The sequence below is a fragment of the Hypomesus nipponensis genome, chromosome 23 (genome assembly GCF_054491055.1).
Source record: "Hypomesus nipponensis isolate SF chromosome 23, ASM5449105v1, whole genome shotgun sequence".
NCBI lineage: Eukaryota > Metazoa > Chordata > Actinopteri > Osmeriformes > Osmeridae > Hypomesus > Hypomesus nipponensis.
Window position 1 is genome coordinate 23,829,364 of NC_140383.1, and position 24,401 is coordinate 23,853,764.

The 24,401-nt window shown below is 44.1% G+C and overlaps 6 protein-coding genes across 9 annotated transcripts; 2 read left to right on the forward strand and 4 right to left on the reverse strand.

The window, feature by feature from the left end:
* The first annotated feature begins 777 nt into the window (after positions 1-777).
* Positions 778-3,250, forward strand: mettl5 (methyltransferase 5, N6-adenosine). Of its 3 annotated transcripts, XM_084689900.1 has the most exons (9): positions 829-861; positions 936-1,068; positions 1,347-1,468; positions 1,599-1,713; positions 1,811-1,995; positions 2,082-2,164; positions 2,230-2,281; positions 2,362-2,411; positions 2,889-3,250. In XM_084689900.1, exons 3-9 carry the CDS (start codon positions 1,369-1,371, stop codon positions 2,928-2,930), a joined length of 627 nt encoding a protein of 208 aa, XP_084546026.1. In that variant the 5' UTR covers positions 829-861; positions 936-1,068; positions 1,347-1,368; the 3' UTR covers positions 2,931-3,250. The 3 variants fall into 3 exon arrangements, with proteins under 3 accessions (XP_084546027.1, XP_084546025.1, XP_084546026.1); XM_084689901.1 differs by lacking the exon at positions 936-1,068 and having other exon boundaries at positions 778-861; XM_084689899.1 differs by having other exon boundaries at positions 809-1,068.
* Positions 2,484-6,476, reverse strand: ssb (small RNA binding exonuclease protection factor La). Its single transcript, XM_084689896.1, has 12 exons — positions 6,370-6,476; positions 5,454-5,517; positions 5,262-5,365; positions 4,981-5,155; positions 4,787-4,894; positions 4,599-4,702; positions 4,414-4,476; positions 4,289-4,331; positions 3,834-3,971; positions 3,557-3,749; positions 3,246-3,389; positions 2,484-3,111 (listed from the first exon to the last, which is right to left on the reverse strand). The coding sequence occupies exons 2-12, from the start codon at positions 5,508-5,510 to the stop codon at positions 3,023-3,025; spliced, it is 1,218 nt and encodes a 405-aa protein (XP_084546022.1). The 5' UTR covers positions 5,511-5,517; positions 6,370-6,476; the 3' UTR covers positions 2,484-3,022.
* klhl23 (kelch-like family member 23) lies at positions 5,486-10,003 on the reverse strand. 2 transcript variants are annotated; one of them, XM_084689893.1, is made up of 6 exons: positions 9,757-10,003; positions 7,788-9,017; positions 7,540-7,692; positions 6,951-7,279; positions 6,370-6,476; positions 5,486-5,517 (listed from the first exon to the last, which is right to left on the reverse strand). In XM_084689893.1, the coding sequence occupies exons 2-4, from the start codon at positions 9,010-9,012 to the stop codon at positions 6,969-6,971; spliced, it is 1,689 nt and encodes a 562-aa protein (XP_084546019.1). In that variant the 5' UTR covers positions 9,013-9,017; positions 9,757-10,003; the 3' UTR covers positions 5,486-5,517; positions 6,370-6,476; positions 6,951-6,968. The 2 variants fall into 2 exon arrangements, with proteins under 2 accessions (XP_084546019.1, XP_084546018.1); XM_084689892.1 differs by having other exon boundaries at positions 9,393-10,003.
* Positions 10,004-10,149: 146 nt separating this feature from the next.
* Positions 10,150-14,681, reverse strand: phgdh (phosphoglycerate dehydrogenase). Its single transcript, XM_084689895.1, has 12 exons — positions 14,240-14,681; positions 13,461-13,612; positions 13,221-13,286; positions 13,048-13,102; positions 12,787-12,885; positions 12,552-12,684; positions 12,274-12,422; positions 12,026-12,178; positions 11,434-11,572; positions 11,019-11,146; positions 10,692-10,908; positions 10,150-10,557 (listed from the first exon to the last, which is right to left on the reverse strand). Exons 1-12 carry the CDS (start codon positions 14,375-14,377, stop codon positions 10,403-10,405), a joined length of 1,584 nt encoding a protein of 527 aa, XP_084546021.1. The 5' UTR covers positions 14,378-14,681; the 3' UTR covers positions 10,150-10,402.
* A 324-nt stretch (positions 14,682-15,005) lies between these two features.
* cfap210 (cilia and flagella associated protein 210) lies at positions 15,006-18,659 on the forward strand. Its single transcript, XM_084689894.1, has 9 exons — positions 15,006-15,237; positions 15,432-15,631; positions 15,744-15,917; positions 16,058-16,263; positions 16,532-16,688; positions 16,811-16,950; positions 17,162-17,354; positions 17,497-17,661; positions 18,030-18,659. The coding sequence occupies exons 1-9, from the start codon at positions 15,183-15,185 to the stop codon at positions 18,381-18,383; spliced, it is 1,644 nt and encodes a 547-aa protein (XP_084546020.1). The 5' UTR covers positions 15,006-15,182; the 3' UTR covers positions 18,384-18,659.
* A 274-nt stretch (positions 18,660-18,933) lies between these two features.
* Positions 18,934-24,007, reverse strand: ppig (peptidylprolyl isomerase G (cyclophilin G)). Its single transcript, XM_084689890.1, has 13 exons — positions 23,874-24,007; positions 23,402-23,475; positions 23,233-23,307; positions 22,982-23,089; positions 22,846-22,890; positions 22,667-22,754; positions 22,548-22,577; positions 22,278-22,417; positions 21,968-22,157; positions 21,684-21,869; positions 21,428-21,509; positions 21,194-21,333; positions 18,934-21,042 (listed from the first exon to the last, which is right to left on the reverse strand). Exons 2-13 carry the CDS (start codon positions 23,460-23,462, stop codon positions 19,746-19,748), a joined length of 2,442 nt encoding a protein of 813 aa, XP_084546016.1. The 5' UTR covers positions 23,463-23,475; positions 23,874-24,007; the 3' UTR covers positions 18,934-19,745.
* Positions 24,008-24,401: the final 394 nt, after the last annotated feature.

Consider the following 24,401-nt stretch of genomic DNA (forward strand, 5'->3'; position numbering starts at 1 on the left):
TTCATATAGGCAAACTGGAGTTGATCTGCCAGGTTCTGGATTGTCTCTTGTAGTTACAAAAGTATCAGTCATTCAAAGGTCTTCATCACCACTGATGTAAGAGCTACAGGTCGGAAGTCATTGGGAAGTCTGGGTCTGCTCTACTTTGGAACAAGGCAGATGGCAGAGGTCTTCCACAGAGCTGGAACTGTGTGTTCCTCCAAGGACCAGTTGAACAGAGGACAGGGCTAGTTGATTATAGTAGCAGGTCTCCAGGAGCTTGTTATTACTGATGTTCTCAGGGCATGATGCTTTGTTGACTTTGGCACTTTGGTGAAGTTAAGCCCATCAAAGCAACTCTAGAACAAGTTCATAGTATCTGCAAAGGTGCCCCAATCCTTAAGGCTCATGTTGCAGGGTGTACATTGGTTCTCTGTAGTCCCAGAAAACGTTCTAAGGCCACTCCAGACATCACACATCTGTCCACATTGATGTATTTCCAACCTTTTCTTTAGGCTAATTTAGCTTCCTTAATTTGATTACTTTATATGATCAAATTACACTGGATCTTGACACAATGTACATTTGTTTCTAGTTTTATGTCATTTTAATTGATTTAATTATCCAATGTTAAAAATTCGAACCTATTTTGAAATATTATACTTATCTATTTAATTGCCTCATCAAACATCATCACATATACCACAGTTTTCCTTGGTTCTTGCCTCTCAAACCATTCAAATATCTTGTTGCGATCTAGTGACACTGCCTTTTGTCAGCCAAATCGTTAGGTGGCGCTGTCAGATAAAAAGAGTGTCCTAGAACTGCGCTCCTGAAACAGCGGTACGGAAACTGCAGCTATCTGGCTCTCCGGCTCTGCAGGTACACATGCTACTCATAAATTGGGCAAGATGAGCCATGTGAAATACTTTGAACTTACTTAACAATATTTCCAGAAATGGGTGCACCGGAGGGCAAAATACCGGAATAGAAATGATTGGTTCCATTCCTTTTCGGATCGTTTTTATTGATACTCCGCTGTTATAGCGTGCCTCGTTTTGGTTTCCAGTACAAGACAGTTTTCAGCCGGTGAGGAGTTTGAACTTGAATACAGGGTTGGAAGTTGGAGCGTGGTGTTGTATAATGTTTGCACGTAATGCATACAACATTTTTTATCGTAAATTATCGTTTTAGCGTAACAATTTGACATATTACTTAATTTACTTTTGTTCACCAACATCCTCTGTTCACAACATACTGTAGTGTTTATGAATTAGCCGCCGGTATCATCGAGAACAAATGTGTTTACAAAACGTTCATACTTAAAATTCTACTGTTACCGTTCACATTCTTTCTGGACAATTCAGGCGACAGAGTGCAGAGGATCAGATGAAATTGAAAGAGCTCGAGAGTTGCCTTCAACAAGTAGACGTCTTTGAGGAACCAAAAATTCTTCTCGAACAGTATCCAACAAGCCCACATATTGCAGGTATCTTAGTCCTCGTTTACGTCTCCCTCGCAAGCTAATGTGTTAGCATACGTGTTGGGTCAAGCATTGCTTTCAGTTTTACTACACGCACTGTATCTAGCTACAGCTAAGTGGTGGTTTTCTCTTTCAGCATGTATGCTTTACACGATCCATAACACATATGATGACATCGAGGGCAAGTTAGTTGCAGATTTGGGATCTGGATGTGGCGTTCTCAGTATTGGGGCGGCAGTCCTCGGCGCAGGGTAAGATTTCAGACAGTTGTGTGATGGCTAAACGTGAAAACAAAGACTGATCTTTCAAAATCAAATTATAATATTACTGCCTTTCTATTATTTACAGTCTGTGTGTGGGGTTCGACATTGATGGTGATGCACTGGAGATATTCAGAAGGAACACAGAGGAATTTGAACTCACCGACATAGATTTGATCCAGTGTGACATGTGCACGATGGCTGTTGAATCTTACGCCAAAAAGTTTGACACTGTGATAATGAATCCCCCATTTGGCACAAAACACAACCAAGGTGACATAACCATAAATGTTTATGTTCAATTATGAATGTCCTGCCACATGTCATTAATGTTAAATATTTACTTTTATGAAATACAGGCATGGACATGCAGTTTCTCAGGAAAGCGCTGACAATGGCAGAGACAGCGGTATACTCACTACACAAGACATCAACGCGAGAAGTATGTTCTGTTCCAGTTGGTAATCTTCATCCCATTATATGGTCTAATTTCAACTCTGATTACAGCACATACAGAAGAAGGCAACTGACTGGGGAGTCCAAATGGAAGTAATTGCAGGTCGGCGATTTTTTGCTAAACATTAGTTCATTGTACATGCTGTCAGTCAACACGACCTAATGATTTAATCTCCATTTCAGAGCTGAGATACGACTTGCCAGCATCTTACAAGTTCCACAAAAAAAAATCGGTAAGAGGATAACGTTTATACTTCCGTTTTCCAAAACACCAACAAAATATCCAAAACTTTATAGACAGAGGCTACTAAAATCAAACTTTATTGGCTATATTCACAAGGGCAAACGTGAAAGGAACCATTCCTATTTTTCTACTTAACCTTTCCATGTAAAAAGAATAGGGAAAAGAAAATGGCACTCTTTGATCTCGCATTGCCAGATGCGGTAATAACGTTCCTCTCCTGCCTTGCTTTCTGAGCATCAATGAAGTGGCGATCCATAAACAAGATACTATCATCATGCACGTCTTTATATCCCACTGACACACAAGCATTGTATGTTCCTGTAAAAATGAAATGCTTTGTAGAAAATGAAACTCTAGTTAAATAATACATTTAAAGCAAGCTGGGGAAAGAGGAACACAAAATATGAAACATACAACTGACAATGGTTTTGTGAAACTGATGTCGATCTTACATTCTGGTTTTCAGGTTGACATCAGGGTGGACTTCATAAGATTCTCCACAACATGAAACTTCCAGTGGAATGGATTTAGTTCATTTTAGGCTTTTTCAATGTTCCTTTCTATCATGTTATTTTGAGTGATGTTTTTTGTATCTGCAATCTAAGATCCATTCTCAGTTTTGACCACCTTTGCAGCTGGGGTGTGGCCGTCTGCGCCCTCCAGCGCTCGCTTCTTGGTGCTTGGAGCTCCTGGGAAAGATCAATCAAATGAAGTCAGATGAGACATTCTACACACACCATGTACTGATTGGCTGGCAGATATCAGTCCAAGGTCACTGTTCTTTATGCAGATATGTAATAAACTGAAAAACGTCTCAACTTACCGTCATCATCGTTATCGCTGTCGAACACTGTCTTCTTGCCTTTGAACTGAGATTTATTCTGATCTCGTCCACCCCTATCCCTATCCCTCCGGCCTCCTCCTCTTCCTCCTCCTCCTCCTCGGCCACCTGATCTACCTCTGCCACCTGACAAAACATTCAAAAGAATAAGCGCCCAATATCTAATCCTGCATTACACAAATTAAAAAATGGAGTGATCCAAAATGTGATAAATCACCTAAAATGTTACGTCTATAGACACAATAGAACATCGGATACTGAAATGAGCTGCGTCTTGTTAACGTGTGCCGTACCTCTGCCTCTGCCTCTCTTATTGAAGGTTTCTTGCTGGTCTTGGATCATCTTCTTCAGTAGTTCTTTCTCAGCATCGCCCTCTTCCACAACTTCCCATGCAACATCCTGGTCCTTCAGTTGCAAAGTCCCTCCATTCGCCTCTGTAGCCTTAGCAAGAGCTTCTTTAGCACTTGCTCTGAAGAGGATGGTACCCTTTGGAATAAGGAAGATGTGTCATTTTCTTTTTGCAGACAAATGCTTTATAAAAAGATTGGCAATGGTTAGTTCAAGTAATACCTCTTTAGCACCCCTGGAAAAGTCAATCCATTTGATTTGACCATGTCCTGAGAACAATTCATGAAAATCGGATCTCGACACAAACTCGAGCGCCCCAGAGAATTTCAGCAAGCATCCCGTCTGCTCATCCAGAGATTTCTGCAAAACAAGAAGGTAATAAGGAATGATGGATAAGTAACCATGTAGGTTGAGGCCGCACCGCAGGTACAAATCTGGCCTGGACCTTTGCGGCATGTCTCACCCCCGTCTCCCTGTGTATCCTCTCACACTTCACTTAAAATGGTCCAATAACACATGATAAATTAACAATATATAAAGAGTTTTGTTTTGTGTTATACTGTATGCATCTCAAATAAAGTCAAATCAAACTATTCAATATTTATTCACAAGTGAAAAATCCCCAAGGAGAGGAACAGAAAAGGCAGTAGTGTAAACAGAATAACAATATTTCTTACCATTTCCTCTTTATCTACTTGTATTTGTTTTTCATCCTTGTCCCTATGAAACACAACAGCAAGTATTTATTTTGTTCCTTGATTATTACAATTGAATTCAATTTCTCTGTGTGCTCAGTACTTACTGTTTAGCTTTAGCTGCCTTGTTAGATTTCCATTCAATTTTCTTCTTGGCATGGTAGTCCGGTCTGGAATGTAAAACAGAAAAATTGAAACTGTCAGCTTTGAAAACCATAATGCAGTAAAACATCAATTGGAATCTACTCAACAATGTAAACTTGATTGTCAATCGACTTTATGGCTAACCCACCTCGACATAATGAGCATTTCATTGTCATTAAAGGTTTTGATGTCTGTACGTTCAATGAACTGCTTTGCTGATTCTTCTGTGTCAAAGGTCAAGAAGACAGAGCCCTAAAATGTAATAAAAAATTCTGGTTATTAATTAGTTACATGTAAATATTTACTTTCATGTAACGTGCTTCCTATCCACATTACCTTGAACTTCTTATCCAGAGTCCTCCTCATCTGGTAGTTCTCTATGTTGCCCTTGCCGTTCAGCCACACCTGAATATCATCAAGGGTTGTGTCCAGAGGAAAGCCTTTCTAGAGAATGACAAACAATGACATCATGAAGAGGAATGTGTATACATTCTTGTCGATTATTTCTTCATTCACTTTGACTAACTTACAAGGTAGACCGATCTGTGCTTCAGAGCATCTTTGTACTGATCATCCACTTCCGGTAGAGGTTTGCTTGGAAGCCTCCTCAGTTTAGTTTTGTCCTCACTCATTTCCAAAAGACCCGATTTTGACTTGCGCAAGGATTCAATGATGACCTTGGTATCTGTTGTTAAACACTTTAATCTAAAAAAAAAAAAAGAAAAAAAGAAAAAGGGAGGTATTAAGAGATGGGATGGAGCAACAAATTACTGAAATCTAAAGAAATTGTACCAAATAGAACTTTGTATACCTGTTAAACTTGAGCATAGTCTCAAAGGGAACCCAGCCATCATCAAGCTGCAGCTGCTCTTTCAGAAACTTGTCACGGGGAAGGTTGTGATTGCCAAAGTAGTACTGTCAAGAGAAATAAACACATTACATTATGCTGCACTTCACATGGTCCATAATACAATGTAATCATTTATAGGCATGAAATTAGTACCTCAATCTGACGAGCAACCTTAATCTCAAGGGGAGACATTTCTTGATTGTCTTCCATGACAGCTCTATGTGGAAAATAATCAAATGAAAGAAAAACGTTACTCATACAGTATTGATTTAATGATACAACTGTTAATAATAATACGTCACTTTGCAGTACTTTATTTGGGAGATCGTGCAACCCCACTGAGGCCTGGGAGCCAACCCATTTATTTCCACTCAAATCCATCTATGCCCAATAACACAGCAGAACACAACGGCTGGACGGCCAACCATGCTGAAAGGGGCGTTTAAACAGTCAAGTGCGTGCCTGTAACTGGTTACAGTAAAGTTTGCCCACAGTACATTTAATTACGATAGGATCTAATCAAACACTAAAGCCTATGTGCCTAGTGCTAGCTAGCTACGTTGCCTTCTCCCATGTCTGTTAAGTGAAATGCACCTGATATTCAAATTGTTTCAGTAACACGGGTAGAGTGGTGGTCTCTAAATGTAATGTAACGTCAGCTAACTACTTCCTAAAATTGAGAAACTAAAGTCAATGAGCCTCCACAAGTTAGTTTACTCTTAGCTAGGCTAGTAGTGCCAGCCAGCCTGGCCTATCTAATGAGCCGGTGCGTTTTGGACAGCGCAACGAATCTTTTGATACGTCATCTTTTTGGAAATAAGCCAACAGATACCGCTAACCATAACACATGCACTAAGACAGTGTTAGATTTCCAAATCAAGCTGTACAGCAACGTACTACCTCTGGCTTTAATTCACACTAGTTAGCTAGGCTAGTTCACTGCCGCTAGCCGCTGGGTAAATGGAAGGACAGCGAATCAACACATGTGGGGAAGTCGGCCGTGGATTTTTTCAAAAGACAATTGTTAACGGCTCATCTATTGGGAAAGCATGTGTTCGGTTATACTTACTGTGATGCGTGGACTATTTGGATGAATTCGTTCGATAGCTGTCTACTTTAGAGTTGGCCACAGGACTTGCGATGAATTCTCACTTCACTCGTTTTGGCTCTATCACGCTGGTAGCAGCAAGCATGCAGAGGGAGCAATGCGTGTTACGGATGGCAATCAGGTCCAAATATAGTATTACATAGCGCTTCGTTATGTCTCCAAGAAATGGAACTATGTTGCTAGTTGTCTGTCACTAAGAAAATAAAACCTAGTTAGTAAAATCTTTATTTACAAATCTGACACTGCAATGTACGGATCTCACTCGGAATCTATTTTCCCATTGCATAAAACAATGCTTAGTTGAAGGTTGTTTGGTAGGCTACTTATATCCGTGTAAAATGTTTTCCCGAATGGTCATTTTTTGGCAATATAATACCAAATATTAGGAAGTATGTTTAAACTTTGGAACAAAAAACAGATGTGTAGTCACCAGACATCGTATTCGTTTTAAAATACCTTCCAAATTGTGCCTTTGAATGACACTTAGATAGCTAAGAAGGCATGCTCATGTTAACAAATTTGGCACAGGGAAAGGCACTTACCAATAAAACAGACTGACACTATACACTGTAAACACAAACACAACCATGTGATCGTGCTGCACTGGGGAGGTTTCCAACGATCTCCCAGGTGTCCAGTTCAGGGTCATACTTTTCTATGCTTTGCAGATAAGTTCCCTTTGAGTAAGAATAGCCGCCTGTCACGTAGATGCATCCGTTTATTACTGCCGCCCCACACTCCATCCTCCTCTCCTTCATCACAGACATCTGCCTCCAGTCGTTACTGTCAAAGTCATAGCTGTCTGTGATGGTCGTCTGCCCGCCCACCAGGTACAGTTTGTTGTTGAGAGACACTGAGCAGAGCCCATACTCTGAGGAGGAGAGAAGAAGAATCAGAATCATAGTTTACATTTATTCATTTAGCAAACACTTTTATCCAAAGCGACTTCCAAGAGAGAGCTTTACAAAAGTGCATAGGTCACTGATCATAACAATGAGATTGCAGGTAGCCAAAACATGAGCATACATGGTGAAAAAAACGAATAAGTGCCAAAGGGAAGAACCATAAGAGCATGCATAGTCGTGTGTGTAAAGAAAATGCAACAACTACTTGTGGCATCATTGGTCCTACCTGGATGAGGACTTATGGTGAGAATGTTCCACTCATTAATGTCCGGTCTGTAGGTTTGAATCTTTTCGTAGGTACAGCTTCCTCTGGACCCATAGTGGCCTCCAGTCACATAGATTGTGTCACTTTTTACACAAGCTGTGGCATTCCCCACACCTTAGCAGAAAAGTATTAATATATTAATAGGTAGTATCATTCTGTGAATTATATGTACAGTATGCAGTAAGGAAACATCAGTGTTCATAATGTACCTTGGATCATATTAGCAACAGGGAACCACTTTCTCTTCAAAGGATCATAAAACTCTGTCTCCTCTTCTGGTGCCCCCCCTCTGTACCCGCCGATGGCATAAATACAACCATGCAGGGTGACGGAGCAGTGGTAGTATCTGGCTGTGAGCATGGGACATCCCTCTGTCCACGCGTCCCCATCACAGTCATATATCCACACTGTGTCCAGGGCCTCGATGTTGTCTGTCCTGTAACCTCCCGTCACGTAGATGTTCGCCCCCAGTAAGGCGACACCATAGCTTTCTCTCGTGTGGTCCGGCATATCCTTGCCCTGCACCCATGTGTTGCTGACTGGATCCCAAATGTGGACCTCAGACAGCGGATGCCAGTAGTACCCTCCGATGACATACATGCTGGAGGAGCGTTTCCTGCAGTTAGCAGAAGTCTCCTTGCAGGTGGACTTCAAGGAGTGGACAATCAGAGATCTCACTTTCCTCTCGTTCCCCAGTAAGCCTTGTCTCTGTTCCTCCAGAGCTGTGTTGAAGTACAACTCATCAAGGTCCATGTGGATACAATGGAGCAGCTCCTGCATGTGATCCACACGGGAATCCAAGTCATGGGTAACCCATTTGACCACTGCGTCCAGAAGCACACTATCCTTCCACACGTTGAGGTTGTCAGCCGACAACACCGATTTCAGTTTCCCACAATCCACCTCCAGAAACTCCTCCTGCTGAACGAGCTCCTCAAAGCGACTGAGCATGACCCTGCGCGCCTCGCGCTCCAGGGCGGGGCAAACGTGCAGCTCGGCGAAACGGTGCATGCCCAGGCAGTTGTCCACGTCCAAGAAGCGAATGAGAAAGGCCTCACAAGCCTGTTTGACAGAGCTGAACTGCAGAAGGTCGGCCGCCTCCAGCAGACTTTGTACGTTGCTCTGGGTGATGCTCACCCTTGACGTGTAGACGTAGTTCACCAAAGCCCCCAAAACCTCAAAATCAATTCCAGTCAGCTTGATAAGGTTGTTTGACCTCTCCTTCATGTCAGCTGTAAACATGACTTTAAAATAGGAGCTGCAAGCTGAGAGCGCTACCTTGTGACAGTTAAAGACCTGTCCTGTGGCACACTGTAGGGTGATGTCTGTGAAAAAGCCGTTGGCATAGAAGTCTTTGAGAGAGTCCAATAAATATGTGGGATGGGGGATGTCCCAGAAGTCATAGATGTAGTCGTCTTTTCCCTCGTCTGACATGGCGCCTATAGGAAATGAACAGATGGACATGAGACATTTGCATCATGAATTATTAAAAAGATAAAATATAAAAACGTTAAATAGGCTGTCCAGTGTTTAAAGTCGCTTATGCAAGCATGACAAATAGTACAATTTAAAGTGTCACGTTCCTTTTTTTCTTCTTTTTTTTTAACCAATATCAAATGGTTAATGGTTTCTTATTTCAGCAGATTAACAACAAATACGCAAATGCATTACTGACACCTTCAGTCATGTAGGCTACTCATCTTTACTCTCTATAGCATGTGTCACTAGATATGAACACAGACGAATTCAAATAATGCAATTAAACAATATTCAACAAAACCTAAAAACAATCTATCACGTTATAGTGTGCTTACTTCAATGGGACATTAACGGACGCCGCGAGCCGTGAAAAAGGAACTGAAGGACGCTCGTGTCCTGTTGTCTGAGCCGCAGTTCAGTAGCCTACACTCGTGAACCTCAAATTAGCCCGAAAGGTTTGCACCGCTGTCCTATTTTGGTATCTGTGTATAGTTGGAGAGGCGCCGGCTGTCACCCTGCCGCTCCATATCCAAGCCAGCCTAAGTGCATTATACCCGGCCAAAGAGAATGTCTTCAGCGACCGAACAACAAAAATCCCCGTTATTCCGACTGCCACACATTCTCCGTGGCCATGACAATGGTCGAGAAGAGATGCGCTACAAGGACGCTAGGACAACTAAAGGGCAGGTCCACACCTACCACAGCCGAGTAAATACGATTCCGTTTGAAGTAAGGTCTGGGCTTCCAGCTACACAGAAAGATACTGCCCATTCACTACTCAACACTCATTCTTTCTCTTTCGTTGCCATGGCAGTTTTAGCCTAATCCTAATAAGGATTAAAACCATTGCATAATCTGCATTCTACAAGTTCAATGAATGAACCCATCTAATATGATTCAAACCAGTCTGTAATTCGAAATGTGGTAAATTTATTAATAGGCAATTAAAAAAAATACAGCTAGGGAGTGGGTTATATACGCTATATTAATGTATATATTAATATTAATGTAAGGTCATCGCAGATTAGGCACTGTGCATCTACAACCAACTACTGACTTCGATGGCGAAAAGTAGTCAACAAATGGAAACAGTTTCATGTCAATTACATTTAATCTACAAATATCCAGCACCTGAAATACAATTCAAACACTATGACAAGTATCACAGAATGAAACAAATTGTAACAAAAAACATACGTCTCTCTACATGAAAGGTGTTATTGTAAGTAGCCTATCAACAAGCTAAACAGGGAACCTCTTGAATAATGCTAACAGTCTAGAGTGGTTAGATTAGACATTGGAATGTTACACTTGTAGAAATGTCAGTAGAAATGTCCTGCATCGTTTACAGAGAGAGCTGGGCTGCTTCTTTCACAAGAGGGTTCAGGGCAGCCGGTTCCCCAAGCAGAGAGGACAACCCCACACAGAACCACTGCTCCCCACCTCCAGCTGCTGGCCCGCTGAACGCCTGCATCTCCACTCCAGCTGTGGCCAGCACACCTGCAGGGACACAGAGACACGCGCACACTAAAGAAGAGGTGACAGTCATCGGAAATAAGACGCTTCTTCTCTGGCAGCATGTTTGAGAGGGCTTCTCAGCGAGGTGCAGGGAGGCAGCCAGGGGGCGCTGTTACCGGTGACGGCGGGCAGCAGCTGAGGGCCCCCGGCAGCCTTGAAGAAGAGCAGGTTTCCAGTGAGGGGGACAGGCTGGCGGAACATGCTTCTGTCAAGCCCCAACAGCACGGGCACGCCTCCTTGTACAGAACCAGAAGCCTGGAACCTGGAGCCCTTGATGGACAGCTCCACCTCACACAGGCTCCCCTCACAGGCCTGCAGGTGGCTTTTGTTTACCTGAAGAGAAAAGGACAACGCCGACATGCACTCACTATAGTATTCTACAGTCACTGATGATCGATCTTATCAGAAAGTTGTCTTTGAATGGTGTATCTTTGTATATTTACCGTAATCCCAGCCTCCTTGGCCAGGGTCAGGACATTGACCAAATTGGGGCAGCCCTTGGACCCGTCAGTGAGGAGTCCAACCATCACGGCAGAAGTCATGTAGCCCGTGGAGCTTTTCAGACAGTCACCTGGTTCACATCAAATAATGCTACATGTTAATGCATGACAGGTGATTTCGACTCTGTAATAACTGATGGTGACCACCAGAGGACAGCAAACTGCAGATCATTAAATTCCCTTCTGAACGTATTTGACGGTCTCTCAAGTGCTCAACCAAGACAATGTGGGACTTGCAGGAGTATGCATGTGTTTAAAATCAGGGTATAGCAGTAAGCAAAAGTGAACTTTAGAGGATAATATATCAGTCATATTCATCTGGGCAGCGTCAGAGAAAAGGCAAGTATAGAGCGTCCACCTTGAGTGGTGATGTGGACAGCACTGAGGGGTGTCTTGGAGGTGGTGCATGACCGCAGCACGGCGCCCAGGGCCTCTCCAAGCTTGATCCACAGGTGAGACTCTGGGGAGAAGGTGCTGGCTAAAACCTGCGCATTCACCTGTGTTCAAAACATGACATTATATATGTCAACATGAATTATAAGTTGGGGGGGGGAATAACCGTACAGATCATAGATGTGTTTGCTTTGACAGTGTTTGTAATCAGAAAAATAATCATAAAGTCATTTGTTGTTTAATGCCTACTACATGTCTTAACATGTCCTAAGAATTTCACTGCCCAGAAAGACCTGTGTTATAATGAGCATATGACAAATACATCTATTGTTTTTCTTTGTAAAGGCAACTGTTTATCTAATAATTCCTAAGTCACCAACCTTGAATGTTCAGTTTTGTGTAACACAATGGCTCTTGGCTGACAAGGAACATTGTGAGAATGCTCAAGGTCTGAGAACTTTCTTCAACAGAGCGACTCCCATACTGGTCGAAGCAACAGCCAATCACAATCTAAGATTACAAGGCATCCTCTTTAGATCGGGGGTAGGAGAACTCACAGCTCCAACCAGGCCTTTGCCCTTCACCATGTCCACGATCTGCAAGGCGATGTCCTGCCCACAGCGAGCTTGCGCCTCCTTGGTGCTGGCCCCCAGGTGAGGACAGCTGATCACGTTAGGATGGTTCACCAGCGAGCGCTCCTTCGGCGGCTCCTGTCACGAGGCAGAGCAGCACGCAGGGAGACGGTTGATACCAAAGAAACAGGAGTTCATTTGAGAAAATAAATTGTATTAGAAGGTTTTCTTGCCTCGACAAAGACATCCAGGCCAGCTCCTCCACACTGACCCGACTCCAGAGCTCTGAGGAGAGACGCCTCATCGATGATGCCTCCTCGGGCACAGTTCACCACCTTAACGCCTCTCTTACACTTGGCAAACGAGGCATCGTTCAGCAAACCTGTAGGAGGTGACAGTTCACGAGGAATTCGGTTTAAAAAGAGCCTGGTTTGTAGGGTCTTGAAAACATTCCACACTCCAGTGATACGACTCCTGACTGGCCCCATTCTGCAGGGCCCCTCATCCTCACCAGTGGTGGCAGGCATCAGGGGGGTGTGGACAGTGATGTAGTCACACTGAGGCCACAGCTGTTCCAGGGTCATCTGCTCCACCCCCCAGGTGGCAGTCACCTCAGGTGGGGTGATAGGGTCGTACCCGATGGTCTGGTGACAAACACAGAACTTCATCAAATCCACAGGGTATGGAAGAATTACAACTTTTTTGACTTAACTTAAGACGTACGGAATAAAAGATCCTCAACCGACCTTCATACCAAAGGACTGCATTCTGGTGGCGACCTCCTTTCCGATTCTTCCAAGTCCGACTATTCCAAGTGTTTTACCGTACAGCTCGGCACCCATGAACTGCAGAATAATCAAACTAAACCTTGATCCTGCTCCTCAGAGAACGTGTCAACTGAAGCATCAACTGACTAGTGATGACTGGATGAACAATGCCCCATTATGGCTTAGAGTCTAAATAAACCCGTAAATATCACAGTATTATAGATATGTAATACTGTTTACCTTTTTACGATCCCAGTTCCCTGCTTTCATGGACATGGCTGCTTGTGGAACATGTCTACAATGATACAGGGGTTTCTTTTACTTTGGAAGAAAGCACGTCAAATACCACATTTGCCCTAGATAGATCAAGTTAGGCTTTGTAGAGTATTTCCAATACCTGGGTAATACCTTACCTTGACAGGCTCATTATCAGGGTACATGTCAGCTCCGCAGCACTGATGGTGTTGCCACTCGGTGTGCTAAAATGACAGATTTAAACTATGAAACTGAGGAGAAATCAACAGTGACAAGTACTGAGGATCCAATTAAAAACTTTATTCACACTCACAATAAAGGGTTGTACAAAGAATATCCCCCCTAACACTCTGAACTACCGTGTGCATGCTTTTATCTTGTCATTTTTGCAAACTTACTTCATAACTATTATGCCCTTCTTGGTGGCAGCCTCCACATCCACGTTGTCAACACCAGTTCCAGCTCTGCCAATGATCTGGAGCTGATCAGCTGCACTGATGACATCAGCTGTAACCTTTGTCGCAGATCGCACCACCAGTCCATCATAGTCCTAGAGGAAAATATGTCAGTATGAGACATTTTGCAAACGGTTGTGTGCATTATAACTGTGCTGCAAAATCATACATTGATTAGTTAGGAACCATACTCGTTTACATGTGTAAAACATAAAGACCAGAAAATATAATTTAAAAAGTCAAACTTCAACATTAAACTTCATCTCAACATGTGACCTCTCCATAATGACCATGCATGTTGTTGCAGCTCAGTGAGATGGAAGGGAATTCTGTACCCACAAAAGACTGGAATCTCAGCACATCTCGGATGCAGTTGCATCAGATAAGAGGGCGGTACTAGCATGCGTGTAATCAGGGAAGGTAAAACTGGTGAATGTATTTGCTGCTAATGCTAAAACTGTAGAAAAGCCATGCGGTGTCTATCAGGAACCCTTCGATGACGTAGCGCATTATATAGTTACATTACAGCACATTATATAATCAAGTTGCACCTATATAGATTATTCCGTTAAAACACAAAACACACCTTTGTGTCTCCAAAATATAAACTGCAATACGATGAGAAAGTGATCATAAACCACTTTAAAGCGGGTTTTTTAATGAGGAAAAACTCGTGCAAGCCAAGTGTCATGCACACACGCACTCGATTAAAAAAAACCTACCTTGATCTCTGCAATCAACTCATCCTTACTCATATTTTGCTTCTCCGTCACTTGGATTCCATTTTCTTGAAGAAGCTTCTTGCAACAAGGATCAACACTTTCACTGATTAAAATTCGCTTGATGGATATCGGGGCCATTTTGCTGTTTTCAACAGTTCGGGGTGCTCTTTTTCAGATGAATGGGCAATTCTTACGTAAACTGATGGATGGCAGGGCTACTGAAAGTTTCGGACCCAGTAGCTTTAGAAAATCAGTGTTTAGGACTGCCCCTTCTCAATACAAACCCGCCCCTTCTCATCTCCTGACAGTTAAAGACTATGGGATAGGCTATTTACCAGACCCAATGACTGACAGTGTGAAACATTTCCGAAAAAGGCAGTAAGAATATTAAATAAGAAAAGTGTAAGTAAGTTTAACAAAAGTATTTAAGAGAATTCTGGCAAAATAGCCTCGCCCTCGTGTGTTTGATTCAACATACACAACCAATCACCTGACTCAATTAAGCTACCACATGACAGGCCTTTTTCTGCTCATTAAGATGTTTGAGTGGCTTGACCTCGCAATTTGTGAGAAGCATTACGTCAATAGCCTAAAAGTAGGCTAAACTTGAAAAAGAGTATATGTTGCACATTCAAATGCACACATTTAAACACGCATGGTTATGGATAAATCAATGTCAAGCTTTTACGTTTATAACTTGTGTTTCGAATAAAATGTGGCGCCACCTGTTGGAATGGTCAGTTTCAAATAGTTCCGCTGCTTAAGTGTTGCTAGGATACATTATAACAAATGTGACCCTCGTATTTGTCCAGTACCTAGTCTCCTACTGTAGTAAGAAATATAAACTTTATATCGACCATCCTCGTAAATACCAGAGCCTTGCAACTTTCATCGTTATGCAGTAATTGTATGTACATGACTAAAACCGAAATATTGTGCTTAAATGGCAACAGCTTCGGCAGTGCAATATGGTCGACGACGGGGATCCAATAAAAAAAGTAAGTGTAATTCTTTGGCGTTTAAGGAAAACTAACGTAGTAGTTAGTTAGTTAGTTAGTTCGTTAGTTAGTTAGTGGTGGTTGAGCATATATCTCAACGTCATGAGCTGATAATTTTTCATCATTTTATTATTTCTTACTCAAATGCCAATTCTTTTTTGCGTTGACTTCTGCTGTTTCTTCCGTGCATACAGTGGTGGAAGGCAGTGAAACATTGAAACCTCTAGATCTCCGTCAGGTCACTGTCTTGCCCAAAGCTGAATGGCTTCGAATTCAAGGTAGTCTAAACCGGGTGAACACACAGAATGAAAGCCTCAAGGAAGCATCCAGGCAAAGGGAGGAAATGCACTTGCGTTCCAAGGAGGTGGTGAAATTCTGGTCCAACACGATTGCTGTAAGTAGGCTACCTGTCTTAGTGTTTTTTTAACCAATTTTAATATGTTCATTTATTTTTCAATGTATTTAAGTTATTGTTTAGTGTATGTTTGTGCCAATTTCTTTTACAGGGGCAAAGACAAAAGAAACTAGAAGCTAAGAAAATTCGTGATGAGATTGAGGAAGAGGAGAAAAAAAAGGTTGATATCGAGGAGGCCAAATATCAGGAGGAAAAAAGGAAAGAGGCAATTGTGAAGGCCAAATCCCAGCAGTACTACCAAACGGATCGAGTCAAAGGATTTCATGTTTGTATTTCTTGAGTCATCTACTGAACAGTAGTCTTCTGTTCCCAGACTCTTCACCTGTATTCATGAACATTTCATGATGTGGTTATTTGAGTACTGAGTATTGTATGATATAATCCCTTCAACTGTTATCTCTTCAGAGTGCCCTCATGCTGACAGAAGTCTTAAAGGAGAGAGAGGCTCAGATTGAATTGAAGCAAAGAAAGCTGGAAGCTTCCAAAGATGTGGACAGGGAAGCCATTGTTATAGCCAAACATAAAGACAAGGAAGCCTCAAAACAAGAAATGGAGAAAGCCGTTCGGAGGAAGCTTGAAAGCCAGGCTATAGCAGAAGCCCTGAAACAGCAGTAAGTAGCCTCAATCCCATGCAGAGCCATGCAGTCATGCTGCTAGGCGTCCAACACATGAACGTACCCCTAATGACTGTGGTTACAACCCTGTTACTGGAGATAGCCCTCTCCTCTGTCATCCAGGAAGTATAAAAAGACACATCCTTCTGAAGACTGAACAGTTGGCCGTCACTACTATGCAGTTCACCTTGAGCGTTCTTCATGGACGTAAATGTTGTGTCTAAAGTTTTAGAGATGAACATGCTGATCTCTTTGACGTTATTAGGGCAAAGGAGCATGAAATGGCCAGAGAGAGAGAGAGATTGGAGGAGCAGAGGGAGGCGGAGGAGATTCAGCGTCTGAAGAACCTCTTTCTGTCGGACGAAACCATGAAGAAACAGAAGAACCTGGAGGAGAAGAAGCACATCATGAGAGATCACATGGTATTAGGACCTTAGATGGTGGATGTAATCACTCACTGTTCACATTTCTCTTTAGCTGGAATGTTGATCCATAGCCACTTGTTGCCAACGCGTGCGTATGAATGAATCCCGCACATTTGCAGGATCACTTGTCAAACAGAGATATCATCAGAGCGATAGAGGCCCAACAGCAGGAGGTGGAGGACAAGCGAAGGAAGATGTTTGCTGCTGCTAAAGAGAAAATGATGAAGTTGAGAAAAGAGAAGGAGGCTGAGATGTTACGGTAGGTTTTCATCTCCCCGCCTGATCGAGCTCATTCTGCAGTACTAACCTCAACTGTGCCATCACTGGATAATGTCCACTTTTGAGCTTGTCTTGAATGGTAATGCGCAAATAACATTAACTAATGCACCCACTGGCCCAAATCCCTGAGTCATTGTCACTCATGCAGGATCATGATTTAGTGTTTGCTGTTCCTCCTGTCTTCTCCTCAGAGAGGTCCAGATCCACAAGGACAGGATCACGGAAGACCTCGCCAAGCAGTACAAGGAGCAGGAAGCGAATGAGGAAGAGATCATAGCTAAGGCTGTGGCTGAGCAGGAGGGCAAACTGGAGACGCAGCAGAAGGAGAAGGCCGAGAAGAAGGCCCTTGTGCTCGACTCGATTGCCTCGCACCGAGAAGCCATGGTACAGAGCCTTAGCTGACACACAGTTCGCTATGTTGTCATGTGCCGATTCATACAGTTCCTGGCTAGAATGGTACTTGAGCCAAGGTTAATCGACGGCTCAATTAAATGGTTATAATGATACATTGTATTTGTCATTTCAGAGAAAGGACCAGGAGTTGAGGGCGAGGGAAAGCCATCAGGAGGATCTCCACATGCTGTATGCCAAAAGAGAAGCGGATAGGATATTCCTTGAAAAACAGTATCTAAAAGCTCAAAAGACCAAGGAGGATGGAAAAGTTTTGCAAAGCCACCACATCCATCAGATGGTAAACGTCTGTGTGAACGGTGTCATCGTCATGTCGTGTCTTGTGGTTCTGTAAACAGGCGGGGAACACGACATCACCATGCAACCCAGAGCAGATCATGTTATGGCTAGGATCCTGGTGGGCAAGCAACACCAGAGTGCAGAAAGTACTTAACAGCTAATGAACAGGGGCTGAGTGGTCAGCGTGTTGTGTGAACACGTGGTTGGTGTGCCGTGGTCAGTACACAAGCCCACCTGGCTCGGAGCTGAGGAGGCCCTGTTTACATTTCCAGCCTGAACCAACCTTCCTGCATGATTAGTAATGTGATGTATGTCATGTTTGCCTGAGACAAGCCCACAGCAGTGTTGTAATAACTCCTTTGTGTTCAGGCAGAGAAGCTTTCTAAAACACAACTCCTGAGAAAAGAGCTGGAGGACCTGGAGAGCATGAACGCCCGGCTGGTGGCTGAGGAGGAGAAGCAGTTCCAGCAGTATGCCCAGCAGGTGATGGAGGCAGCAGCGCAGGCTCAGAGGAACATCCTCCCCCTCCGCAAGGCTGCCAGGGAGGGCCTGGGAGGGGGGCAGGGCCCCGTGGTCAGGGGAGTCAGACCCAGTTACCTGGTCCAAGATGACTCCGGCGTCCAGATGCCCACCTACGTCTCTGAAAGCACCATGGACATGAAGGAGCTGAACGAGGCCACTGATATTCAGAAGTCCAAGAAGAGACTTGGATTCACCTTTTAGCAGTCTCGTTACCAGAGCAGAGGGTTCCATTAGACACAGTAGTCTTAGCTCTAATAAACACAAGCTCATTTAGCATGTTTATGCAATCATTTCTTTATAGTATTTGGAATTTTGTTATAAGTTGAAAGTAGTACTAGTCGTTGGTGTGATTTTATAAGGTGTATTAACCCTTGTGTCGAAGGTTCACAACGACCCATCGTTGTGCTGCGACAACTTTACCCAATACAAAAACAAATAAAAAGCATTTTCTTTTGACTTTCGCTCTGTGGGGGGGGGGGGGTGAAGCCAGACGGTTAAGAAAATGATTCACTTTATTTTTGTATGAGGTAAAGTTGGCGCAACACGTGGGGGGGGGTCACACTGACCCGAAGAGAACACAAGGGTTAAGGACTAAATAAATACAAATAGTGATCACTAACACGTGTATGCCACAAGTGTTTTCTTTTAGGCTTGGGAGAGATATAAATCTGTTGAAAATAAAAGGTTGCTATGGAATAATTGCTGCTGTGCTCATAGGTGTTCAATGCAAAATAAAAATAAGTTGACAGGATGAAAACCATTTGACTTTATTCAAAAGACACGTCAGAAGTTATTTATTTTTTAGTTCTAGATAAAAGAAAAGTCCGGGATGTAATAACATGATAAACATTTTCAACCACGTATTTTAAAGTTCAATTAAAGAAAAAAAATTATAATGGATACGATCAATGTACAAAAATGTAAGGATTCACATCAATTTGGTTATAGAAATCTTGTTCCAGTATGGTAGTTGCAACCAATTAACCACAACTCATATCTGAAATATCACCTTCTTCAAATAAATGAAGACAAAATAAACTAATTACAAACCAATTTGAAATGTTTCATTTCAATGCTGACCGTTTAAAATAAAAAAAGGAAAAACATGAAGATGTTAAAAAGAATCTTTCAGCTGTGTGGTAATGTGTGTGTGTAATCTCACCGTAATATTATGGGATTCTGACACAAAAACAAGGATGTCGACGCTTCAAATTGTTACACTAAAATGCACGTTCTTTCCCTTTGAGCGGACAAATGGAGCCAAATCAAAGCTGCCGTGCGTGTGTTTACTGTGAGACATTCCCACAACACCTTGCTGACACACATCACATCCTCTTCACTGATCACACTGGGAACATTTGTAAAAAGAAACAAACAATTTCAGAAAATAAAATGAGGGACACGACCAAAACAGACGTATGTCACATCCTCTGCAAAACACTAAACACCTCAGAAATAGCAGTCGTTGAAAAGCCAACAATTATAACATGACATTTCTCTACAGGTTAGGGCAACAGGATGATAATTTCATATGTTTTAGGACTGTTAAGTGAACTTTTCTACCTAGTCACTGTCATCAGAACTGGAGCTGGAGCTGTACTTCTTGCCGTGATCTCTGTCCTTACTTTTCCCCGTTTCTTTCTGCGGACTGTCCCCCCTCCTCCTGGAGGCGGGGCTTCTCCTGGAGGCGGGGCTTCTCTTGGAGGCGGGGCTTCTCTTGGAGGCGGGGCTCCTCCTGCCCCGCTTCTTCTCCGCGTCGCTATCGGAGCTGTCTCCGTGTCGGCTCCGAGACCTCCGCCTGGCGCGCCCGTCCTCGCCGTCCCTGGTCCTCCTGTGAGCTGACCTGTCTCTGCCACGCTCGCCGTGTGCGCTCCTGCTTCGGGAACGTCTGCCTCTGCGAGAGGTTCTGCCCTTGTTCCTGTCTGCGCTCCTGCTGCGCTCCCTGGTCTTGTTCCTGTCTGCGCTCCTGCTGCGCTCCCTGGTCTTGTTCCTGTCTGCGCTCCTGCTGCGCTCCCTGGTCTTGTTCCTGTCTGCGCTCCTGCTGCGCTCCCTGGTCTTGTTCCTGTCTGCGCTCCTGCTGCGCTCCCTGGTCTTGTTCCTGTCTGCGCTCCTGCTGCGCTCCCTGGTCTTGTTCCTATCTGCGCTCCTGCTGCGCTCCCTGGCCTTGTTCCTGTCTGCGCTCCTGCTGCGCTCCCTGGTCTTGGTCCTGTCTGCGCTCCTGCTGCGCTCCCTCTCCCTGCCCCTCCCCCTGCCTTGGTCCTTGTCTCGCGAAGAGGCCCGCCTCCCCCTATCCCTGCTCCTGCTGTTGGATCGGTGTCTGTCCTTGGCAGAGTTCCTCTCCTTGCTCGGCGACTTGGCCTTGACCCCCTCCCCGTTCTTCCCCTTGCTGTCGTCTTTCTGCTTGTCCGGTTCAGCCTGCTTCGATTTCTCTTTACTTCCGTCTTCGCCTCCATCTTTGCTCCTATCCGCTTCCTGAGGCTCCGACCCTGGCACCTTCTCTTTGTCTTTCCCAGAGCGGTCCTTGCTCCTTGAGCGGCCGCTCCTCTCATCTGCTTTGCTCTGTTTAGGACCCGCCTCTCTGCTTTTGGACCTGGCGCTCATCTCCTTGCTCTTGCTGCGGCTCCTGGACTTGGCCTTCCTCTTCTCCTTGGACTTGTCCTGTTTCTCCTCCTTGTCTCTGCTCCTGGACCTGTGGGCGCGGGCCTTCTCGTCCTTGTCTCTGCTCCTGGACCTGTGGGCGCGGGCCTTCTTGTCTCTCTCTCTGGTTTTGTTGGGGCCTTCAGAGGAGTTGTCAGACGGCTTCCTCTCTCCTCCTCTTGCAGCTTTAGCGGTTTCACCCCTGCCCTCGTTCATGTCACCCCTGGAACAAACGCAGGAAACCGTCTCACCACAAACAACAGTCACATTTGGATATCTTTGGACAGATAATGACCACTGAAAAACCTTTTGCCAACGAGGAGACAGGCCTAACAGCCGAGACGTCATGGTCAGTGCTTAGAGATGCGTCTTACTTGTCCCCCTTGATCCAGCGCTCCCCACTGGACGCTCGCACCCTCTGCCGCTGCATCTCCTGGCGCCAGTGCGGCGGGGTCTCGCTTCGACGGAAGCGATCCCTCGATCGGGATCTGGAGCGGGACGGGGTGCGATACCGCTGTGAGGGGGGAGGAGGGAGGAAACCGAGACATGAATGCTGGTCCTGAGAGCCTTGAGGACAGCCGTCATTAGACCAGAAGAGGTGTACTCACTCTTGGGCCTCTGCCTTTAATCTTCCTGCCTGATCTGGTCATCACAAGCCTCCTGTTGTATGTTGATTGAGAATTCAACATGCTGCAAGTAAAACAAGCAGACAATTAAATTGAATGATAAAACGTTTTGAACATGTGTGTATATATACACCTCCTACAGAACACACATACAGACAGATATATAGACCAATAGAGATGGAGGCAGATAGAGATATATATATCCAGGACCATGTCAGTGTTCAGACCCTAAGCTCACCCGTCTCTGGGCCTGTCCTCCCTCCTCCTCCTGTCCCTCCCTCCCTCCTCCTCCTGATGCTCCTGCTGCTGCTGTGGGCTCCTCCTCATGAGGAAGCGGTTCTCAGGGATGGGCGGGATCTCCTCGGGTCGCACCGTGGACGTCACCTGCTCCTCGTCGTTCTCCTCAGCGCTGCCCGCCTCCGACCTTGGGACACATTACAGTTGAAAGCAACTGGCCCCAACGGCATCTGAAAAGGATGTGAACAGACGTGAAAAAACGCTGGGACTCGTTTCGTCACTGACCCTTTCTTGTCTTTCTTCTTCTTCTGTTTCTTCTCCTTCTTCTTGGACTCTTTCTTGAGCTTCTTCTTGCGTTTCTTGGACTCTTTTTCGGAGTCGGACGAGTCCGAGGAGGAGTCGGAGGAGCTGTCGGAGGAGGAGTCGCTGTCGCTAGACGCAGACGCCTTCTGACGTCTCTTCTCCTCTCTCTTAGCTGGAAACAGAGGAGCAGTTCAGTGGCAGATCATGCATATTTGCATCCACAATCCTGCTTGTGATGTCGTGCTCATACTGTGCTGTCGTCTTGAGCTAAAGCAACACTGGAAGCGCCTACCTCGAGATTTAGGAATGAGCTCTCCGCAGTTTAGAACTTTGACTTCAGAATAGGGTTTGCTGCCTGGATCGGCTTTCTGACTCTCCATAGTCTTCACGACTTCTTGACCAGAGATCACTTGGCCAAAGACCACATGGACACTAGAATGAAAACATTCAAGTTTACTTATGCCACTGGGCTTAGGGATACATGAACGGTGAGGACATTCCATTAGTATCTTATGTGTTTACGGTTAAAAATAAAATCAAGCGCGTGGTTTGATTCACTTACCCATCAAGATGAGGTGTGGGCTTTGTGGTTCTAAAAACAAGCAGAACATTCGTTTTGAGCGGGAGGAAATCATGTGTTATTCTCACGGTCATTTGCTTGATCTGTTCCGTCAAACTTACATGAAAAACTGTGACCCGTTGGTGTCCTTCCCTCTGTTAGCCATCGACAGGAGATACTCCTTGTTGTGTTTGATGGAGAAACTTTCATCTGCAAGAGGAAAGAAGACAGAGCATTGTCACAGCTGAAACACCCGTCAACGAAGAGAAGACCTCATCTACAAAGTCAAACATTTTCTTACCTTCGAAGAATCCTCCATAGATGGATTCACCCCCTTTTCCATTGCCTAATATGCCAAAACCACAAGTCAAACAAAAACCAAACTCAACCCTCAAGTGATTTCTGTAAATAAACACTTGCATACACACAGCTTTTACCTTCGCTAAAGTCTCCTCCTTGAATCATAAAGTCCTTTACAATTCGGTGGAATAGGCATCCTTTGTAATGCAGTGGTTTCTGAGTTCCTTTCCCAATCCCCTTCTCCCCTGGGAAAAATATGAAAATATGATGATTCATATGTTCATATGCTTTTTAAGAGATCATGAATTTGACAACAAATGTAGGCTATTCAAACTGCATGGCGTATTTTATCTGATTGTAATGTTGAGTCTAATAAGTGTGCGCTTACCTGTACAGAGGCATCGGAAGTTCTCACATGTTTTGGGACAGACGTCAGAAAACAATTCCACCACAACTCTTCCAACTGCAATCATGAGACATACAGAGAGATTATATAACGTTACTAGAAAATCAATACAATGAGTTTCTACTTGGGGGGGAAATGGGCACCTTCTTACCAAGCACATTACTGATGGCTATGTCGAGGAAGCAGCGTGGACGCTGGACCTTTATTCCCATCGTTGATTTCCTCCTACCATGAACACGAAACAATTTAGCGTTAAGTCTTGATCAACTACGTCTTTAAATATCCATATGCTCACCACGATTACCTAGACAAACGAAATAATGTAGTTGCAGCTAGTTATACATTAGTTCAGTAATTTATTAGCTAGCTATGTGTAGGTCGTGTTCCTGATGTGTCTGTCCTTAGCTAGCTAGCTAGCTAGCAGTGGCTAGCAGACTAGCTAGCTATCTTGAATGTGGCCTTCTCACCGAATGGGCCAGTGTGGCGGCAGCTAGCCAATAGCACTAGCCTAGCTACAGGCAATTGTAGAGATGGACAATACACTTTTCCTTTGACTGTTTACACTACAAATGGAATACAATTGTCAATTGCAGCATTTCAGAGGGTTTGTGTAAGTAACGTACCTGTGTTGACCCTTGGGGGCCAATTTACAAAAGTGGATTTTCCAAACAAGGTGAAACGGAGTTTCATTCAGGGATTCCCCACAGTGTTTTCTAATGGCGCCAGAGACAGGTAGCGTCAATGCATTTCGGGAAAGATGCACAGAGTTGCCAGGTTTGTTGAGCAAAGTGGCGTAGTTTAGTAGTTTGAGGTTGATAACAACAGGACATGTAATTTATTTGTGAATACGGCTTTGTGCATAAACTATGCGAAATCGTTGCTTATCACAAGCAAACCTATTTTGCTTTCAATGTCAAAACCAACAGTTCATGCACACCTGGCAACCCAATATGCGCCTGGCAGGTACTAGCAGCTTTTCACAAGTGCAAACGTACCCCTTCCTCAGTAATTCAATCAAACGATCGGATTTATTTAGAATAATGTATTGTATTAAAATATCTCTGACAATTTACTTAAAAAAACATGTATGTATGTATTATTTGGCATGTATTATGCTTCAATGGCTACTCTTACTGTTCACAAAAACACAT

Coding starts and splice junctions, on each gene's coding strand:
- klhl23 (XM_084689893.1), bottom strand. CDS start 9,012: ATGTCAGACGAGGGAAAAGACGACTACATCTATGACTTCTGGGACATC. Junction 7,693..7,787: donor TGTTGCTAATATGATCCAAG/GTACATTATGAA, acceptor TTTTCTGCTAAG/GTGTGGGGAATGCCACAGCT. Junction 7,280..7,539: donor CACCATAAGTCCTCATCCAG/GTAGGACCAATG, acceptor TCTCCTCCTCAG/AGTATGGGCTCTGCTCAGTG.
- phgdh (XM_084689895.1), bottom strand. CDS start 14,377: ATGGCCCCGATATCCATCAAGCGAATTTTAATCAGTGAAAGTGTTGAT. Junction 13,103..13,220: donor CTGATAATGAGCCTGTCAAG/GTAAGGTATTAC, acceptor GTATCATTGTAG/ACATGTTCCACAAGCAGCCA. Junction 10,909..11,018: donor CCAAGGAGGCTGGGATTACG/GTAAATATACAA, acceptor TTTTCTCTTCAG/GTAAACAAAAGCCACCTGCA.
- mettl5 (XM_084689901.1), top strand. CDS start 1,369: ATGAAATTGAAAGAGCTCGAGAGTTGCCTTCAACAAGTAGACGTCTTT. Junction 1,469..1,598: donor AACAAGCCCACATATTGCAG/GTATCTTAGTCC, acceptor TTTCTCTTTCAG/CATGTATGCTTTACACGATC. Junction 2,282..2,361: donor CCAAATGGAAGTAATTGCAG/GTCGGCGATTTT, acceptor TCTCCATTTCAG/AGCTGAGATACGACTTGCCA.
- ssb (XM_084689896.1), bottom strand. CDS start 5,510: ATGGAAGACAATCAAGAAATGTCTCCCCTTGAGATTAAGGTTGCTCGT. Junction 4,703..4,786: donor CTCTGGATAAGAAGTTCAAG/GTAATGTGGATA, acceptor ATTACATTTTAG/GGCTCTGTCTTCTTGACCTT. Junction 3,750..3,833: donor TTTCCAGGGGTGCTAAAGAG/GTATTACTTGAA, acceptor CTTATTCCAAAG/GGTACCATCCTCTTCAGAGC.
- ppig (XM_084689890.1), bottom strand. CDS start 23,462: ATGGGAATAAAGGTCCAGCGTCCACGCTGCTTCCTCGACATAGCCATC. Junction 22,158..22,277: donor GCTCATTCCTAAATCTCGAG/GTAGGCGCTTCC, acceptor CTCTGTTTCCAG/CTAAGAGAGAGGAGAAGAGA. Junction 21,870..21,967: donor AAGAAGAAAGACAAGAAAGG/GTCAGTGACGAA, acceptor ATGTGTCCCAAG/GTCGGAGGCGGGCAGCGCTG.
- cfap210 (XM_084689894.1), top strand. CDS start 15,183: ATGGCAACAGCTTCGGCAGTGCAATATGGTCGACGACGGGGATCCAAT. Junction 15,632..15,743: donor TCTGGTCCAACACGATTGCT/GTAAGTAGGCTA, acceptor TTTCTTTTACAG/GGGCAAAGACAAAAGAAACT. Junction 16,689..16,810: donor ACATCATGAGAGATCACATG/GTATTAGGACCT, acceptor GCACATTTGCAG/GATCACTTGTCAAACAGAGA.